This window comes from Salmo salar, chromosome 01 (genome assembly GCF_965601325.2).
Source record: "Salmo salar chromosome 01, fSalSal1, whole genome shotgun sequence".
Taxonomy (NCBI): domain Eukaryota; kingdom Metazoa; phylum Chordata; class Actinopteri; order Salmoniformes; family Salmonidae; genus Salmo; species Salmo salar.
This window is the reverse complement of record NC_138291.1, coordinates 31,648,296-31,665,180: the sequence shown is the minus strand read 5'-3', so window position 1 is coordinate 31,665,180 and position 16,885 is coordinate 31,648,296. Positions and strand designations below refer to the sequence as shown.

General features: G+C 40.7%; 1 protein-coding gene across 5 annotated transcripts; it reads right to left on the bottom strand.

The window, feature by feature from the left end:
- Positions 1–1,489: 1,489 nt before the first annotated feature.
- bag5 (BAG cochaperone 5) lies at positions 1,490–16,865 on the bottom strand. 5 transcript variants are annotated; one of them, XM_014190445.3, is made up of 3 exons: positions 16,724–16,865; positions 4,375–5,217; positions 1,490–4,245 (listed from the first exon to the last, which is right to left on the bottom strand). In XM_014190445.3, exons 1-3 carry the CDS (start codon positions 16,744–16,746, stop codon positions 3,708–3,710), a joined length of 1,404 nt encoding a protein of 467 aa, XP_014045920.1. In that variant the 5' UTR covers positions 16,747–16,865; the 3' UTR covers positions 1,490–3,707. The 5 variants fall into 5 exon arrangements, with proteins under 5 accessions (XP_014045920.1, XP_014045932.1, XP_014045908.1 ...); XM_014190457.3 differs by lacking the exon at positions 16,724–16,865 and adding an exon at positions 14,454–14,698; XM_014190433.3 differs by lacking the exon at positions 16,724–16,865 and adding an exon at positions 11,424–12,712.
- Positions 16,866–16,885: the final 20 nt, after the last annotated feature.

The window sequence follows — 16,885 nt, the reverse complement described above, 5'->3', positions numbered from 1 at the left end:
TGGGAGGAATCTCGGACTATGGTTGATTGGATACTTTGGGTTCAGGTAGAGGTCAAGGCTGGGCAACAGGCACTTTAGTGCCCCAAAACTCATACCAGTTAACAGTCTACACCTCAACTCAAGCTTCTTTACCCAATCAATCAATCAAATGTATTTATAAAGCCCTTCTTACATCAGCTGATGTCACAAAGTGCTTTACAGAAACCCAGCCTAAAACCCCAAACAGCAAGCAATGCATGTGTAGAAGCAATGCAGGTGTACCCTTAGTTCCTATCTGTCCTTATGCAAAGCTATACTATAAACTGATGGAATGTGACCATATACACTACCTTTCAAAAGTTTGGGGTTCAACAGTTAAAAGTTCAACAGTGAAGAGGCAACTCCGGGATGCTGACCTTCTAGGCAGAGTTGCAAAGAAAAAGCCATATCTCAGATTGGCCAATAAAAGATTAAGATGGGCAAAAGAACACCGACACTGGACAGAGGAAATCTGCCTAGAAGGCCAGAATCCCGGAATCGCCTCTTCACTGTTGACATTGACACCGGTGTTTTGCGGGTACTATTTAATGAAGCTGCCAGTTGAGGACTTGTGAGGCGTCCGTTTCTCAAACTAGACACTCTAATGTACTTGTCCTCTTGCTCAGTTGTGCACCGGGGCCTCCCACTCCTCTTTCTATTCTGGTTAGAGCCAGTTTGTGCTGTTTTGTGAAGGGAGTAGTACACATCGTTGTATAAAATGGAATAGCCTTCATTTCTCAGAACAAGAATAGACTGACGAGTTTCAGAAGACAGTTCCTTTGTTTCTGGCCATTTTGAGCCTGTAATCGAACCCACAAATGCTGATGCTCCAGATACTCAACTAGTCTAAAGGCGGACAGTTTTATCACTTCTTTAATCAGAACAACAGTTTTCAGTTGTGCTAACATAATTGCAAAATGGTTTTCTAATGATCAATTAGCCTTTTAAAATGATAAACTTGGATTAGCTAACACAATGTGCCATTGGAACACAGGAGTGATGGTTGCTGATAATGGGCCTCTGTACGCCTATGTAGATATTCCATCAGCCGTTTCCAGCTACAACAGTCATTTACAACATTAACAATGTCTACACTGTATTTCTGATCAATTTGATGTTATTTTAAATGGACAAAAAAAAACAAAAAAAACCATTTGGGGTCACATTTCTAAGTGACCCCAAACTTTGGAACGGTAGTGTATGTACATACATAAATGGGTGATACATTGGGCTTCATTTGGGTGGCCTTTCAAATCTGTAGCAGACAAAAAGTACATTGGCAGTACAAATCTAGCTAGATATACTACTCCCAATGGAAAGTCTTTAAATATAGTATTGATATTTTGAAGGTTAACAAATTGTAGTTGTTTTTATACATGGAGTTTTGTAACCTGTCTACTCATATGATAGTGTTGTCATGGGAATGGCAAAACCAGGAATAAAAAAATAAAAAGGTCTTTACACAACTAGATCCGGAACACACCTTTTTTATTTTGGAGTCGGAATAAAAAGTCTAACAAACCTATTATTGAAGCATTCACACATCATTTAAACCTCAGTGTGCGTTTGTACACGTGCATCTTGTATGAGAAACACAGCAAAGCCTGTCACAATCCACTTAGTCAAAGGCGACTGGAGAAACAGATCGTCAAATTAAAACATTTAATACTGTACCCCACAGACACATTCCTGCCATTTGCAAAGTAAGCAAACCAAAAGGTCCACCACAGAGTAAGGAACATAAAAAGTTTCCTTAAAATAAATCAGCTTTGGTACTTGGAAAAATAAAACAAACTTATAACATTCTTCACTGACAAAATGATACATTCTACCCCTAAAATGTTCAATGCATTTTCAAACACGGGATGCAACTGATGCATACATAGTTCAGATAGAACACCTTGCATTGCTTTCAGATAAGAGGTTTGTTCTATTTTTGCAAGGTTGTGTGCAACTGTGCGTTGATAATCACACCTACTGGTACGTGAGCAGATCAAGAGGAGAATTATAACAGTAGCTAGTGTTAGCCTCTGATCTGGCAGGGTTGGTTAATTTGAGACAGCATTAGGTTTGCTGTGTGAACAAACACCCATTACATGAAGGCCACACTGAACACTGTCTAATCGAATCATTATCTCACTTATGAGTCAGACATCCCATGACCGTGTAGCTGGATTTCACTGTTTTTGTGCCATATGTTTTTCAACAGCAGCAGGGGAAGGGTTGAATAACCCCTGTCGTGTTGAGAGTCTGGGAGTTCTGTGGGAGTTAACTGAGGACTGTTTATGCTCTGTTAGTACTTAGGGCTATCTACCAGGCATGCAGGGGTCCATTTATTAACAGCTGAGGTATAATGCTGAAAATGTGTAAAAAGTGCAAATTTCTCACGGTGACAATTTCCTAGGTGCTCCTCAGTCACCCATTTAGTGCTTTTTCTTGTCTTTGTGCATTCAGGATTCTTTTGTAAAAGGTAGCAGCCAGTCCCTCCCTAGCTTGTCTGTGGAGTATGGTGGGGGCTGCTTTGTTTGGGATAAAAACACCAGAAGGGGGGTGAAAGGAAAGACACAGATTTTTTTTACTAATAGCTTCCTACCTCTGCTGAAGCGGTTTTAGACTGCCCTGTCCACTGTGATCACTGTCAACAGCTATAATAATAGTAACGTAAAATCAGTGACCCTCACCAGGGCTCCCAGACACACTCCTCTGACAATAGAAAAGTCACAGACAAAAACAAAACCACCTCCACACTGTTTTTCCCCTTCACTAAATTCAATGCAGACAGGATATAGCCTCACAAACACACAAGTCACAATCAACATTTAGCTACAAATTACAGACAAACATAGTAATTTATCATGTCTACAAATATTCAGTCTTTACAACTAGGCCTTTAACTAACCCTCCAAGTTGACAAAGGATCTCACAGGCCGTTTAACTTCACTGAGTTCCATGCCCATCTTCATTATTGTAGGCCAGTGGGTAAAGCCATGAATAAGCTCTCCTTTTCATTTGTCATCTGAACAGTTGCCAGAGACTGGTGTGTCCAGCCATGGTTAGGGGAGTTTGCCTCAGAAGTGTTGATTAAAGGAAGAAAGGGAGCAGAGGAGAAGCAAAATGAACAGGTGAAGATCTTGTCTCACAGTGCTGATGTACACTCTCTGTTCATCTCGGTAAAGAAGTATTTTGAGACATCACAGACATCGTTTGGGTTAATTTACAACTGACCTCCAAAGTAGTCAAGCAAAACATGGATACCATTGAGATGTAATTACTCTAGTCCCACTCCTGCTTTTGAAAAACAGATGACGTGATTGGATCTTAACTACTCTGACCACCACCATAACAGGCTTCAGTGCTTTTGGCCGCAGGCTTTACAACCACACAACAACACTGATCAAAACTCATACACATACAGTAGATTTAAAAAAGATGCTCAATAAACTTTCAAAAGCACGTCATAACACTTTTCTCCAAATTGTATTTCACAAAAATGTTCTTGGGTTGGTTTTTTTACCCACAGGCCAGTGACAATGACAACAAAGAGACCAAAAGCGCTGCTGCAGTGAATTCTGGGATTTAGTCAAAATGTACAGACCCCAACTCTTAGAGTGATGATACACCAGTGTATATATACAATTTAATAGGTCGGCGGACGCATACTTCAGCTATGTATAGTCTTTTCCAGTGGATTAGTATTCCCACTCGTCTGTCTTCATGTCCAGATAGCTGAGGATGTTCTGGGCAAACTTGACTGCCTGCTTGCGGGCCACTTTGGTCATCTCATCACCCTGTGGGTCAACTGCATCCAGGGCCAGCAGCTGTTTAGTTAGAAGCTCCTCAAGCAATATGTAGCTCTTGTCGGCCCGCTTGCCGTTGAAGCAGAGTACCTGGGCCTGGAGGTCTGACAGGCTGCCCAGGACCATCCACACAGCCCTGTGTTGTGGGGGCTCGTTGGAGCCGGGCTGGCGGCAGATCAGGGCCTCACGGAGGTCCAGGAAGGTGATGACAGCCTGGACCTCTAGCACAGCGCGTCGGCGGGCCTCACGGATACAGGGGTTACGGGCCGTGTCCACCTGGTCCAGGTGTGTGAGGAGACTCTGGAGCTCAGGCTTGGGCCTGAAGAGGTCGCCCACCCCACAGTGTCGCAGGACCTCCCCGCGCAGCTGGCCCACCCGACCCCGCACCGCCTCAATCTGACGGATTGAGTCATTCTGCGCCAAGTCATACCTGAAAAAAGAAAAAGATGTATACAACATCACATTTCTGAGCCAAGATCTACCTGAAAGCATGTATACACACATGCATACTGTATTTCCTTTCTGTACTATTATTTGTAATTGTAGTAAAGCTGTGTACCTGCGGGTGTCGTCTCCCTCTCCCTCCAGGTCCAGGTGTTTGAGCAGGCCGTTGATCTCCTCCACCACCTGTTTGCGGTAGTTCCGGACCGCTGCGTTCCCCGACACATCCAGGGCGTCCAGCTCCACCAGGAGCTCAGTGAGCACGCGGGACAGGTGGGCACAGCTATCCCTCCCACTCAGCCCCATCAGCAGTGCCACCAGCTGGCTGCGCGCCCCACTCACCTGCACCATCACCTGGTTGATCCTCTGCACGGCCACGTGCGTGTCTTCTGACAGGGGGAGGGTCTGCTGGCGCGTGCGCCCCTCGATCACGTCCTGCACGGCACACAGTCGTGTCAGGGCCCGATAGCGAGCCTTACGGAGGGGTACACTTCCTCCTGTCTTCACCTGGGTAAGCCTCAGTATCAGCTCCTGCACGGCATCCACCAGCTCATCACTGATCTCTGCTGTGCCCCCGGCCCGCTGCGGTTCCACCACCCCCTGCTCCACCAGCCTCTGGGCCTCCCGGCTCAGCTCCTCGATGGCCAGGCGGGACGGGTGGGTGGCGTTCTCCTCAAGGTAGCGCAGCAGCCCCTCCACCTCCTGGGCTGCTCTCTTGCGTGCCCCCTGTAGGTCTGCCCTGCCCTCCGTGTCCACCTGGTCCACCTCCAGGAGCAGCCGGGTCAGCTCGCGCTCCAGCCGTCGATACTCCCGCTCGTTCTTCAACCCACTGAAGGTGCACACCTGAGGGCCCAGAGACTGGACCTCCCGCTGGACCTCATAGAGTCGTATCATGGCTGGGTGCTGCTGCTGGCTGCCATGGTCCATCCTCTTTCCACCATCAAAGGGCTTTCCAAACAAGCTGCAAAACAGGCACAGCACAAATGCAATAACAAAAGTTCACAACTAAACACATTCATAGGCAAAATCTACACTCTCTAAAATGTCATATTTTTTCAATCAGTTGTTCAACTTTAAAATAGGAAAATGTGAAGAAAAAAATAAGCTTATCAGTATGAGGCTTGTCCAATTCCGTATGTTAGGCCAGGTGTTCTTGTTTCCATTATGTAATGTTGACCTAAGCTGCCTGCGGTTTTCCAAGCTCCACCCAAAATAAAAACAAGCGTGAACAAGACGCTTTTGTACCCTGTTCTTACCTCAAAGAACAAATAGTTACTGGAGGTTTAAATGAACTTGATGCACTTGATCAAAGTACAATACCAATTTGTTAGTGTGACCGTTTAACCAACAAGAATTATGCAGGCATGTCCTAAAAACAGGCAATAAATTAATTAAAACATTCAATTATAACACTAGCATGACAATCATTAAACTCCTTACTGAAAGTAGGCTACAGCTCCAGACACAGTGTTGGCTACTATTTCAGTTTATGTCCAAGGCTGTCTAATGAACGCCACTGAACTACATCTGATTACTGCAGCGACAACAATGCCGTTTTACTCCCCAGGTCTGAAATAACCATAATTGAGTTACATTCTTTAGGGAACGTCTGAGCGGACTGAAAATGACACCCAACAGAACTAATTCCTCTCACTCAAAGATGACTGTTTCCTTAATTGTATAAAATAGTCAACAACACTACTTACAAAAACTCCAGAGGGAAAACTCAATGAATAAGATCAAGCTGGCTCAGAAGAACACACCAGTAGCCTAAATTCTGCACCATCGGCATCCAGACACCGCAGATTGAGAGGCTCTCAAAATATTGTATTTGCAGGCGGTTCCTCTGCTGCTATTTAAGTGATGTGTCTGTAATGTCACAATAGACAGGTCATTCTTCTCATTCTTAAAGAGACAGTGTATCACTGTTGTTCACCATATGAGGGATTTTTCCAAACGGGGATTATGGTGAGAGAGCGCCGATTTGGCAGTCATTATGGGATTACTAGGGTCCATTTAAACCATATTTAGACAGTCCCGAGGAAAACATGTCTATTGGTTACATTGCAATACCACTCAGATAATAAACCCAAATGAAAAGCCTCAAATAATGTCAGTGTTACATAGGTTTTGACTATAGTCTATATGTAGTATTGTCTAAGAAGAGTAGAGGTCGACCGATTAATCAGAGTGGGCGATTAATTAGGGCCGATTTCAAGTTTTCATAACAATCGGAAATCGGTATTTTTGGACGCCAATTTGGACAATTTTTTATTTTGTAGTAAAACATTTTATTTTTTATTTTTTTTTAGACCTTTATTTAACTAGGCAAGTCAGTTAAGAACACATTCTTATTTTCAATGACGGCCTAGGAACGGTGGGTTAACTGCCTTGTTCAGGGGCAGAACGACAGATTTTTACCTTGTCAGCTCAGGGATTCAAACTTGCAACCTTACGGTTAACTAGTCCAACACTCTAACCACCTGCTTTACATTGCACTCCACGAGGTTACGCGAATGCAGTAAGAAGCTAAGGTAAGTTGCTAGCTAGCATTAAAGTTATTTTATAAAAAACAATCAATCAATCATAATCACTAGTTAACTACACATGGTTGATGATATTACTAGTTTATCTAGCCTGTCCTGCGTTGCATATAATCGCTTAGGTACACGTTGCTCCAACCATAAACATCAATGCCTTTCTTAAAATCAATACACAAGTATATATTTTTAAACCTGCATATTTAGTTAATATTGCCTGCTAACATGAATTTCTTTAAACTAGGGAAAATGTGTCACTTCTCTTGCAAACAGAGTCAGGGTATATGCAGCAGTTTGGGCCGCCTGGCTCGTTGCGAACTGTGAAGACACTTTCTTCCTAACAAAGACAGCCGACTTCACCAAACTGGGATGATTTAACAAAAGCGCATTTGCGAAAAAAGCACAATCGTTGCACGACTGTACCTAACCATAAACATCAATGCCTTTCTTAAAATCAATACACAGAAGTATATATTTTTAAACCTGCATATTTAGCTAAAAGAAATCCAGGTTAGCAGGCAATATTAACCAGGTGAAATTGTGTCATTTTGCGTTCATTGCACGCAGTCAGGGTATATGCAACAGTTTGGGCCGCCTGGCTCGTTGCGAACTAATTTGCCAGAATTGTACGTAATTATGACATAACACTGAAGGTTGTGCAATGTAACAGGAATGACGTTTTGTTTGAGATGATAGTTTCCGGATTCGGCCATATTAATGACCTAAGGCTCGTGTTTCTGTGTGTTATTATGTTATAATTAAGTCTATGATTTGATAGAGCAGTCTGACTGAACGATGGTAGGCACCAGCAGGCTCGTAAGCATTCATTCAAAATAGCACTTTTGTGCGTTTTGCCAGCAGCCCTTCGCAATGCATTGAGCTGTTTATGACTTCAAGCCTGTCAACTCCCAAGATTAGGCTGGTGTAACCGATGTGAAATGGCTAGCTAGTTGGCGGGGTGCGCGTTAATAGCGTTTCAAACGTCACTCGCTCTGACACTTGGAGTAGTTTTTTCCCTTCCTCTACATGGGTAACGATGCTTCGAGGGTGGCTGTTGTCGATGTGTTCCTGGTTCGAGTCCAGGTAGGAGCGAGGAGAGGGACAGAAGCTATATTGCTACACTGGCAATAATAAAGTGCCTATAAGAACATCCAATAGTCAAAGGTATATGGAATACAAATCGTATAGAGAAATAGTCCAATAATAACTACAACCTAAAACATCTTACCTGGGAATATTGAAGACTCATGTTAAAAGGAACCACCAGCTTTCATATGTTCTCATGGTTTGAGCAAGGAACTTAAACGTTAGCTTTTTTACATGGCACATATTGCACTTTTACTTTCTTCTCCAACACTTTGTTTTTGCATTATTTAAACCAAATTGAACATGTTTCATTATTTATTTGAGGCTAAATTGATTTTATTGATGTATTATATTAAGTTAAAATAAGTGTTCATTCAGTATTGTTGTAATTGTCATTATTACAAATAAATAAATCCCCCCCCAAAAATATATATATATTATTTTTTTTATTTAAATCGGCCGACTAATCGGTATCGGATTTTTTGGGGTCCTCCAATAATCGGTATCGGCGTTGAAAAATCATAAATCGGTCAACCTCTAAAGGAGAGCCATTGGAAAAAGTCAGTTGAGACAATATAGGCCTAGGGCTTATAGTATTCTCCTACACGCCACACGATTGTTCTGAAATCTATTTTGTTGCTAGTAACAGATAAGATTAGCATTCAAATTGGCCATTTTAATTTATAGGATTTGTATTATATTCAATAAATATAGGAACTAACATTTGATTTGGACCAAACCTTTTTTTTCTAACGTTGAGTAAGACATTAGGAATCCAAAGAAATTGTCCAAAGCCTCCCACGAACCCCCACACCAATCCCAACCCAACAATGACTATACAGTATCATTTCTCTGTGTTTGACAAGTAGTATGGAGCTGCAGCTTGGAGTATTGTTTCTTCAGCCGATGTAATGTATTCTCAGTGAATTTGTTTTTGTTTGTTTTTCCCTGTTCAATTAGTCATTGATGTTGTTAGGTTTATGTCCCATCCCACATCCTGATAATACCAGGTTCTGACCACTAAATGGTGCTGTTCCTGCTATTAAGTGATTTTTTTTAAGAACCCCTCAATGTTTAAGGGATAGTTCACCCAAATGACATATTGGTTTCCTTACCATGTAAGCAGTCTATGGACAATGTCTGACAGCAACCCATTATTTTGTTTTGTTTACCTGGCCACTGTTTCAAATGCTAACTTTTTTGCATTTGTGGCAAACATGAAGCGTGAAAATGCTAATATAGGTACCATTGACTTGAATTGGATTTGTGGCACAAATGCTTAAAAGTTAGCATTTGAAACAGTGGCCAACAAAACCAAAGCATGGGTTGATGTCATACCTTATCAATTCATGGGTTGCATGTTTTGTCAAAATATTGTTTTGAACATTCGTTTTGGACTGATAGCCGACTGAGCATTCTACTCAATGCATCGTCAATGAGTGCTGATGAAGATTTAATCAAAAGTGCATTAGTGGCTTGGAAATACAATGAAATTCAAAAGGAGGCAAATAATTAGTCGGAAAACCTTTTGTCATCATTTTGAGGTCAACATATTGACTTTAGATGCAGTAGAACATTAGCTAGCTAAGATTGAGGGGAGGCCACTGGATTTTAGCCGGCTAAAGTTAGCATTGTTAGCTATGTTTGACAAACTTTAATAGCTAATGACAACATTACCATCTGTCTAAAGTAAATTTGGCGACATGATAATGCTGATGAAGTTATTTCCTACTAAATATGACTACTTTTGCAATGCCATTGTATTTCCAGGCACTATAGTGTAATTTAGATTAAACCGTTAGCCTCCATCCAGAATGACTGGGCTGATCACCACTTTCTTACACATTGTTAGAAAAAAAAGTTTGGTCAAAATAAGATGTTAGGTACTATATTTACTGAATACTGTATGAATCCTATAAATTAAAATGGTCATTTTGGGTGCAATTTTTTTTAATCAGAGATCAAATTACATTTCTACAAAATAATGTTGTAGGAATCTTATCTGTTTAACTACAGAAACGATTTGAGAATAATGTGAGATGGTGGGTGTCATGGCTTGCTGAATTGAAATGGTTTGACACAGAAAGGACAACAGGTATTTCTGAGGGCTAAACGAGAAATGAAAGACAAAATGATTTCATTTTTCCAGAACAGGCCTCAGGAGAGAGACAGGCACTAGGCTACTTGTTGTCTTTTGAATGAATATAACCAGACACAGTAGTATGAAAGACCATCACAAATAATACTGTGCTGCTATTGTACTACCTAAAAGCATGGTGACAACCATGGGCCGAATCCACACAAATCGACAACTAGATGAGTTAATGTAACTCTACATGAGTTGCATTGAATAAAACAGCATACATTTCATTTTGCTGTCAGTTTAGGATGAGTAATAAATTAAACCCGAAAGGCTAGTCAAACCTCCCAGATATGTAACCTCACTCTGTATGCCAGAGAGAGGTAGCCTATCAGGAAGGGACAAACATTGTTATGACCACATTCTGAGTCTCTGGAAAGGTCTCCAAACCAGGATGCCACCGGCAAATGCCCCTTTTCTGGCCACAATGGGGCACGGCTTAGGCTACCTGTGAGGCCAACAGTTTACAAATCAAAAATTGCCCGACACAGAACTAGATATGAGCAAACAGATCAAACTTGAAGTCTTCTGTGGGCTGCCAACATGGCTAATATGTCTACATATCTTAGACCCAGGTCATCAATACATTCATACCTGTCGTCTAGAATTGAGCTGTGTAAGGCAGGGATCAACTAAATTCAGCTGCGGGACAATTTTTGGGGGAGCGGATGGTCAGGTGGCCGGAACATAATTACAAATAATTTGTAGACTTCAAATTGACCGCAGGAAGCTCAAACAGATATAACATTTGATTAAAACAATCGTTTCAAACCTTACTTACGTTTGTATACGATCTCATCCATTTCTCTATTATGCGTGGTAAAACTTTCCTAAATGTAAGTAACTTTGAGCTGATTTGCTGGTGTTTTTAGTATTTTATGTCCAACAATGGAACAAAATGAAAAGAATTTGGCTCAGAAAACTTTGGGGGGGGGGGGGGGGGGGGCAAATAAAATCACCAGTTGGGGAACCCCGGTGTAAGGTGATGCTCCGTGAGGCTTATTGTCTGAGAGACCCATTCTCCAATACGAGTTCTAGAACAGTCCCTCTTCAAACGCAGCAAACCAGTGAGCAAATACTTTGCATTGCATGCCTATCTACAGTAACGTTACTACATGCCTACTACAGAGGGCTTTAAGCATTATGTAATCGTAAGCAGCCGATCTAATAATTTACTTACCGACGAAAGGAGATAGAAATAGCAGTGAACACAACAACAGTGACACCGCAAAGAATGCATGCACCAACTCACATACCGCCACATAGGCTTGCAGTGCTGCCTCTGGCCTATCTCTCAGACAAAACGTATTTTCAAAACTGTCAGTTGCTAGGTTTCTGTTTCAATGTAACAGACGCCAGCAATGTCTCACCACCTTCCCAGCTGCGCATGAAATGTCTCACCTTTTCAAAGCGCCAAAGACATTCGCGCACATTTCTAAAGATGTCCGTTTCCATCAGCTAGCCAACAATGATCATAATCGATGTTGTGTCATCCAAATACGTATCCTTTCTCTTTATGTAGGTATGTAACGATTATTTGTTTTCAATGGCTGATTCTCCTCGGTACAGTCCAACAGCACTATGCACTGCGGTGTTGCCCCTCCCACGCATCAATTCAGAGGGTTTGTTCACGCGCGTCATAAACTAGTCTTCAATGGACTGTACAAAGGGATCGTATACAGAGTTGCGCAGGAGTTTGATGTTATATTTCCTATTAAAAACAATTTGAAATGTATTGTATTTACATGGGATATCAAGCACTTGGCATCTCTGGCAGAAACGTGAGACCAACTAAGGTGCTGATGGAATACCACAATGACATAGATCAAATTTTTCTAAATATTTTATGCCAACTTCCATATCCATACAGGATTCAAGAGGTAAAACTGCCTGTACACAAAATGGATTAGTTACGGCCCAGGGGCTTAAATTCAGGAGAATATATTGCAGGACATTCAGACAGAAGTGTATAGCCTAGAACAGACTACAAGAATTGAGCAATGGTCGGCCAAGACATATAGATTCGGAAAATTTGACCATGATTCATAACCACCTACTGGCAACGGTGTAGAACACATCATGGGGACTGTGGAGGATGGTTGACCACTGAATGACCGATGGTCAGTCTTGGGCCCCCTACATATGGTGTGTAATGCAGAATATGACAGGTAATTGTGTCCGTTCATATTTAGCCTGTATCTGCAACATTTGAACCTGAATAGGTCCCAGGTATCTTCTCTGTTTGCTGCCTACTGAATATGAGATAGTGTGACCCTGAATAAAACCTTGGCCAATGGCCATATTTGTAAGCACTATGACCAGTGGTTTAGTGGAGGGTAAATGCAGCACAATCAGCGTTAATCCACCCATTGTTTTACCATTGCATCACTAACTGTGACCTAGGAGCATACAGAGAAGGAATTGCAAGTTGCATCAAAATAGCCCGGAAGTAAAGATACACTGGGAGCCAAATTTGAAATGGAGCAGGGTGGGACAAAATTGCATTAAAACACAATTTAAATGTACACTGAATAAAAATATAAATGCAACATGTAAAGTGTTTCATGAGCTGAAATAAAAAGAGACATGTCACCCATTGAGCATGTTTGGGATACTCTGGATCGATGTGTACGACAGCGTGTTCCAGTTCCCGCCATTATCCAGCAACTTTGAACAGCCATTGAGTGGGCCAACATTCCACAGGCCACAATCAACAGCCTGATCAACTCTATGCGAAGGAGATGTGTCATACTGCATGAGGCAAATGACGGTTACACCAGATACTGACTGGTTTTCTGATCCACGCCCCTAATTTTTTTTAAAGGTACCTGTGACCAACAGATGCATATCTGTATTCCCAGTCATGTGAAATCCATAGATTAGGGCCTAATTAATTTATTTCAATTGACTGATTTCCTTATATGAACTGTAAATCAGTAAAATCTTTGAAATTGTTGCGGTTATATTTTTGTTCAATATATTTTCGGAAGGGCTGTGGTCACTATTCAATTAAAGGTGCAATATGCAGAAATTGCTCTGCCATTTCCTGGTTGCAAAAATTCAAATAGTTCGCCTAAGTTCAGTTTGTGACAAAACAAGCAATGTATAGTGTAGTGAATCATTGTACCATCTAAACAGCTGTGAAATATATTTTCAATAACCCAAAATATTGTATTTTCAGCTTTTTAAAGTTGGTGTACAAAAGTAAAAGAAGCAAAAACTATACTTAAGAATGGGAAGCATAGAAATATGGTACATATAATAGATCTAACACTTCCTATACATGCTTTCAATGAGAATTACAGATCTAAAACTCACATTTCTATGTGAATTTGGTCAGTCCCCCAAAAAGGTACATATTGCAGCTTTAATATATCTTATGGTAGTGGAGCTATTTTATAGTTTTTCCACAGGTCAATTATTTTCCCTTTACGTATTATAGCAACCCTATATTGTTGGCAGCCCTGGTGTGAAGGAGCGAAATGGCAGAGCAGACCGTCATATGAGCCTAAAAACATTGATATGCAACTTGGAATTAACATCTAAGAGGCCCAGTGCTTCTATAGTAAAAAGAAACTCACATCTGTGCCATTTGCGAACGATGTTGTTAGGCTACATTGTATTGTATTAAGAAGACCACAATGGAAATACTTTTCTAAACTTTGTTGTGTTATCCTGAATGATTTTTAAATGTATTGGATCAACATGTGTGGTTATATATATATATATATATATATATATATATATATATTTTTTTTTTTTAATTGTCAAATAAATCATATTATTCTTTCCTTTTCAGAGAGTACAAGTGATACATTGTATAATTTCGCTTGACCGTGAGAACCACGAGTTCTTTCAAGTTTCGCAATGTATGTTCTGGAGGTTTGCATAAAAATAAAGTTAATAGGCTATTACATGTCACTGGAGTTGCCTATAGGCTTACTATTTCATTTTTTCACGACATCTAAACTGATTGAAAGAACACACTATAAGCCCGCCACATGATCTCCAGGACAGACAAGCCACTCCACCGCTGCTTTGATTAACATATGTGGGATATGATGGGTATAGGGTCTTCTCTATTCGCTACAAAAAATTGTAAAGGAATAATGTTAGGAAACAAGAAGTTCAACCTACAGCGGTCAACTGATTTGGCATAAATAGAAGCAAGCACCAACAGCTTGATAAAAAGTGTAAAAAACATATGTGAAAGCTTAATTATAATATTAGGGAAATAGGTCCATGGTAAAAACCAGAGAATAGAATACAATTGGATGAAATAGAACAAATATCTGTTGAGATGCAGCCACGTGGATCGCGGTTTCTAAAATCAATATGGGCAGCGCCCTGTGCTGAAAGTTGAGTAGGCAAATTTACTAACAAGAGGGCTTTGTTGGACCACTATTTAAAAAAAGAAGGAGTTAGGCTTACCTGTGTAAGGGGAATTTTAGTCAAACCTCTTTAATGCTTGTATAATGAATGATCTTTTTAAGGCTGTATAGCTTCTTGCATTTCAAAATGGGGAACCGTTGATCTACTTCAGAGAAACTGTCTAGAGTGATTTCCTGTTGTTTTGACTCACTAGACTAGAACTAGCTGTTGCCACAGAACGAGACGACCAATTCACATCTGTACCTTTTACCCTAGTTTCGTCTCGTTCTCCACACACGTACACATACCAAGATAACGTGTTTTGTATATGCTTATATAAGAGTTTATCTTTATAAGGCTTCACTCGTGTCATCGAACTCTTGGCGGTACACATCAGAGTGCATAACTGACCAGCTTCATTATTGCAATTCTTATTAATAAAGATTGCTTGTTTGAAGAAATAACAAAGTCTCTCTAACTTGGTTAGAATTTTCCACCACACCTGTTTGACAGACGCAATTATGTTATCCATATATTTGTCACTATAGCTATTTCCTCCAATACTGTCACAATGCACTCCTTAAATAGGCCTACCTGCTTTCTGCGTCAGACTTTGGCCTCATGTCTGGGGTGGAAAATCAACTTCTGAAAGTACCATGCTTAGATTCATAATGACATCTCAGATTGAATTCTTTGCAAACAGCAACAGTTTCGTTGCAAACAAGACACACTGGTTTGGCATTGGAGAAATACATTTATGATTAACATATTTTAATAGAGTAGGTAAAGGCCTATTAATAGAGACATTAGTGAATTAACCACTGTAATCAGATCGAAATTATCACATTGTCATTTAATTGATTATCCCACTAACCACGTGTTAAATGTGCAGTGTGGGGATATGAATTGGGCAGATAGTAGGCTATATGTTCTGGCCCGCCGATTAGCTACAAGCTCAGGAACAAATTGGCTAGAGGCCAACCCCAATTGTATATTGTAAATTCAATCACCCCCTTCACTATCATCTTCATTCAGATCATTAAAAAATGTGTGGATATTGGCTAGTGCTAAAGTTGAAGAACCCGTGTTGTCTCTGTGAAATGAAATTGTTGTTGCCAGTGCACTCTGAAGAAGAAACAACGATACAATGTCGCCTAACAACATCGCTCGCAAATGGCACCAATGTGAGATTTGTTTCACTATAGAAGCACTGGTGCTATTAAATTTAATTCCAGGTTGCATATAAAAATATTGAAGTGCATATTGGATGGGCTGCTCTGCCCATAACAGTCACTCCAAGAATACGGTTGCTAAAAGATTGAAATGGGAAAATAATGTAGGCCTACCTGTGAAAAAACTATGAAATAACTCCCCAATTCAGTCTTATGCAGACTATATATTTAATGTATTACATGAATGGTGACCACAGTTCTTCCGAAAATACATTTAAATAGTTTTTTTAATGCGATTTTTCCACCCTGCTCCATGTATACAATGTATTGTATTTCAAATTTGGCTCCCAGTGTGGCTCGTTCCGGGGGTATTTTGACTCATCTGACATTTCCCTCTCTGTATGTTCCTAGACTGTTACCTTCTAGCTCCCATCTCAAATGAGCATCATCTACAGGCCTATTAGACCTCCATCTGAGTCATCTTTGAGTCTTTAGAACTTCAAAATAACTGGACAGGTAAAAGTAATCTGGTAGAGCCAGATTACATGTCAGTTCACATGTCCAATCATGTGTCATCAGTCAGTTATTACTGAGGAAGGAAATGTGCACTTTAAAGGAATTCTAATGGAGCCTTTGGACTTGTCCAATAAGAAAACAGATTTGGCAATGTTGTGCACTACTGGAACACAACCCATGAGTGGACATGTGAACGCACCGGCTCCACCAGATTACTTTTACCTGTCCAGTTATTTTGAAGTTCTAATCAGTGATGGAAGGGGGAAGGAAAGCTGTAGCTAGCTACATTTTGTAGAATTTTAACGGGGCTCCCTATGTTGGAGGACAATGATCCTCTTTGGAACAAGTGCACCACTGGTAAACAAAGGACGCCCAGTCACCTCACCTGTCCCTTGACAGCAATTTTGCTCCCTGAGAACATCAAATGTCAACCAAAGTGCAATAAATCAACACATATGAATGAAAACACTACTGTGGCGTAATTGTTTTGTCTTTTAGGTACAAGCTAAATGTAGGCTAGCTAGCTACGCTGTATTAGATATCTGAACGGTGCTAGCTAAATAAACAAAGTTGAAATAATAGAGATAACTACTATTATAAACTGTCAGGAATATATGATAAGCTACATGTCCTCATGCTTACCTGCATAACCAACGTACAGCCATAATAGGGAAAAGATCGATATAATGCTAAACATTACCACGCACAACCACAATCTGAGATTTAGCTACTAGCTAGCTGTCTACTACTAGCTTTTTTTCAGGACGAATGCGATCACGGCTAGATGGTATACGGTTTATGTCA

Excerpts from the sequence above, each read along its gene's own strand:
- bag5 (XM_014190433.3), bottom strand. The coding sequence starts at position 11,455 with ATGTGCGCGAATGTCTTTGGCGCTTTGAAAAG. Across the intron at positions 5,218-11,423 it reads GTCTTTGGCGCTTTGAAAAG|CTTGTTTGGAAAGCCCTTTG; the intron begins GTGAGACATTTC and ends CCTGTTTTGCAG. Across the intron at positions 4,246-4,374 it reads GAGGGAGACGACACCCGCAG|GTATGACTTGGCGCAGAATG; the intron begins GTACACAGCTTT and ends TTCTTTTTTCAG.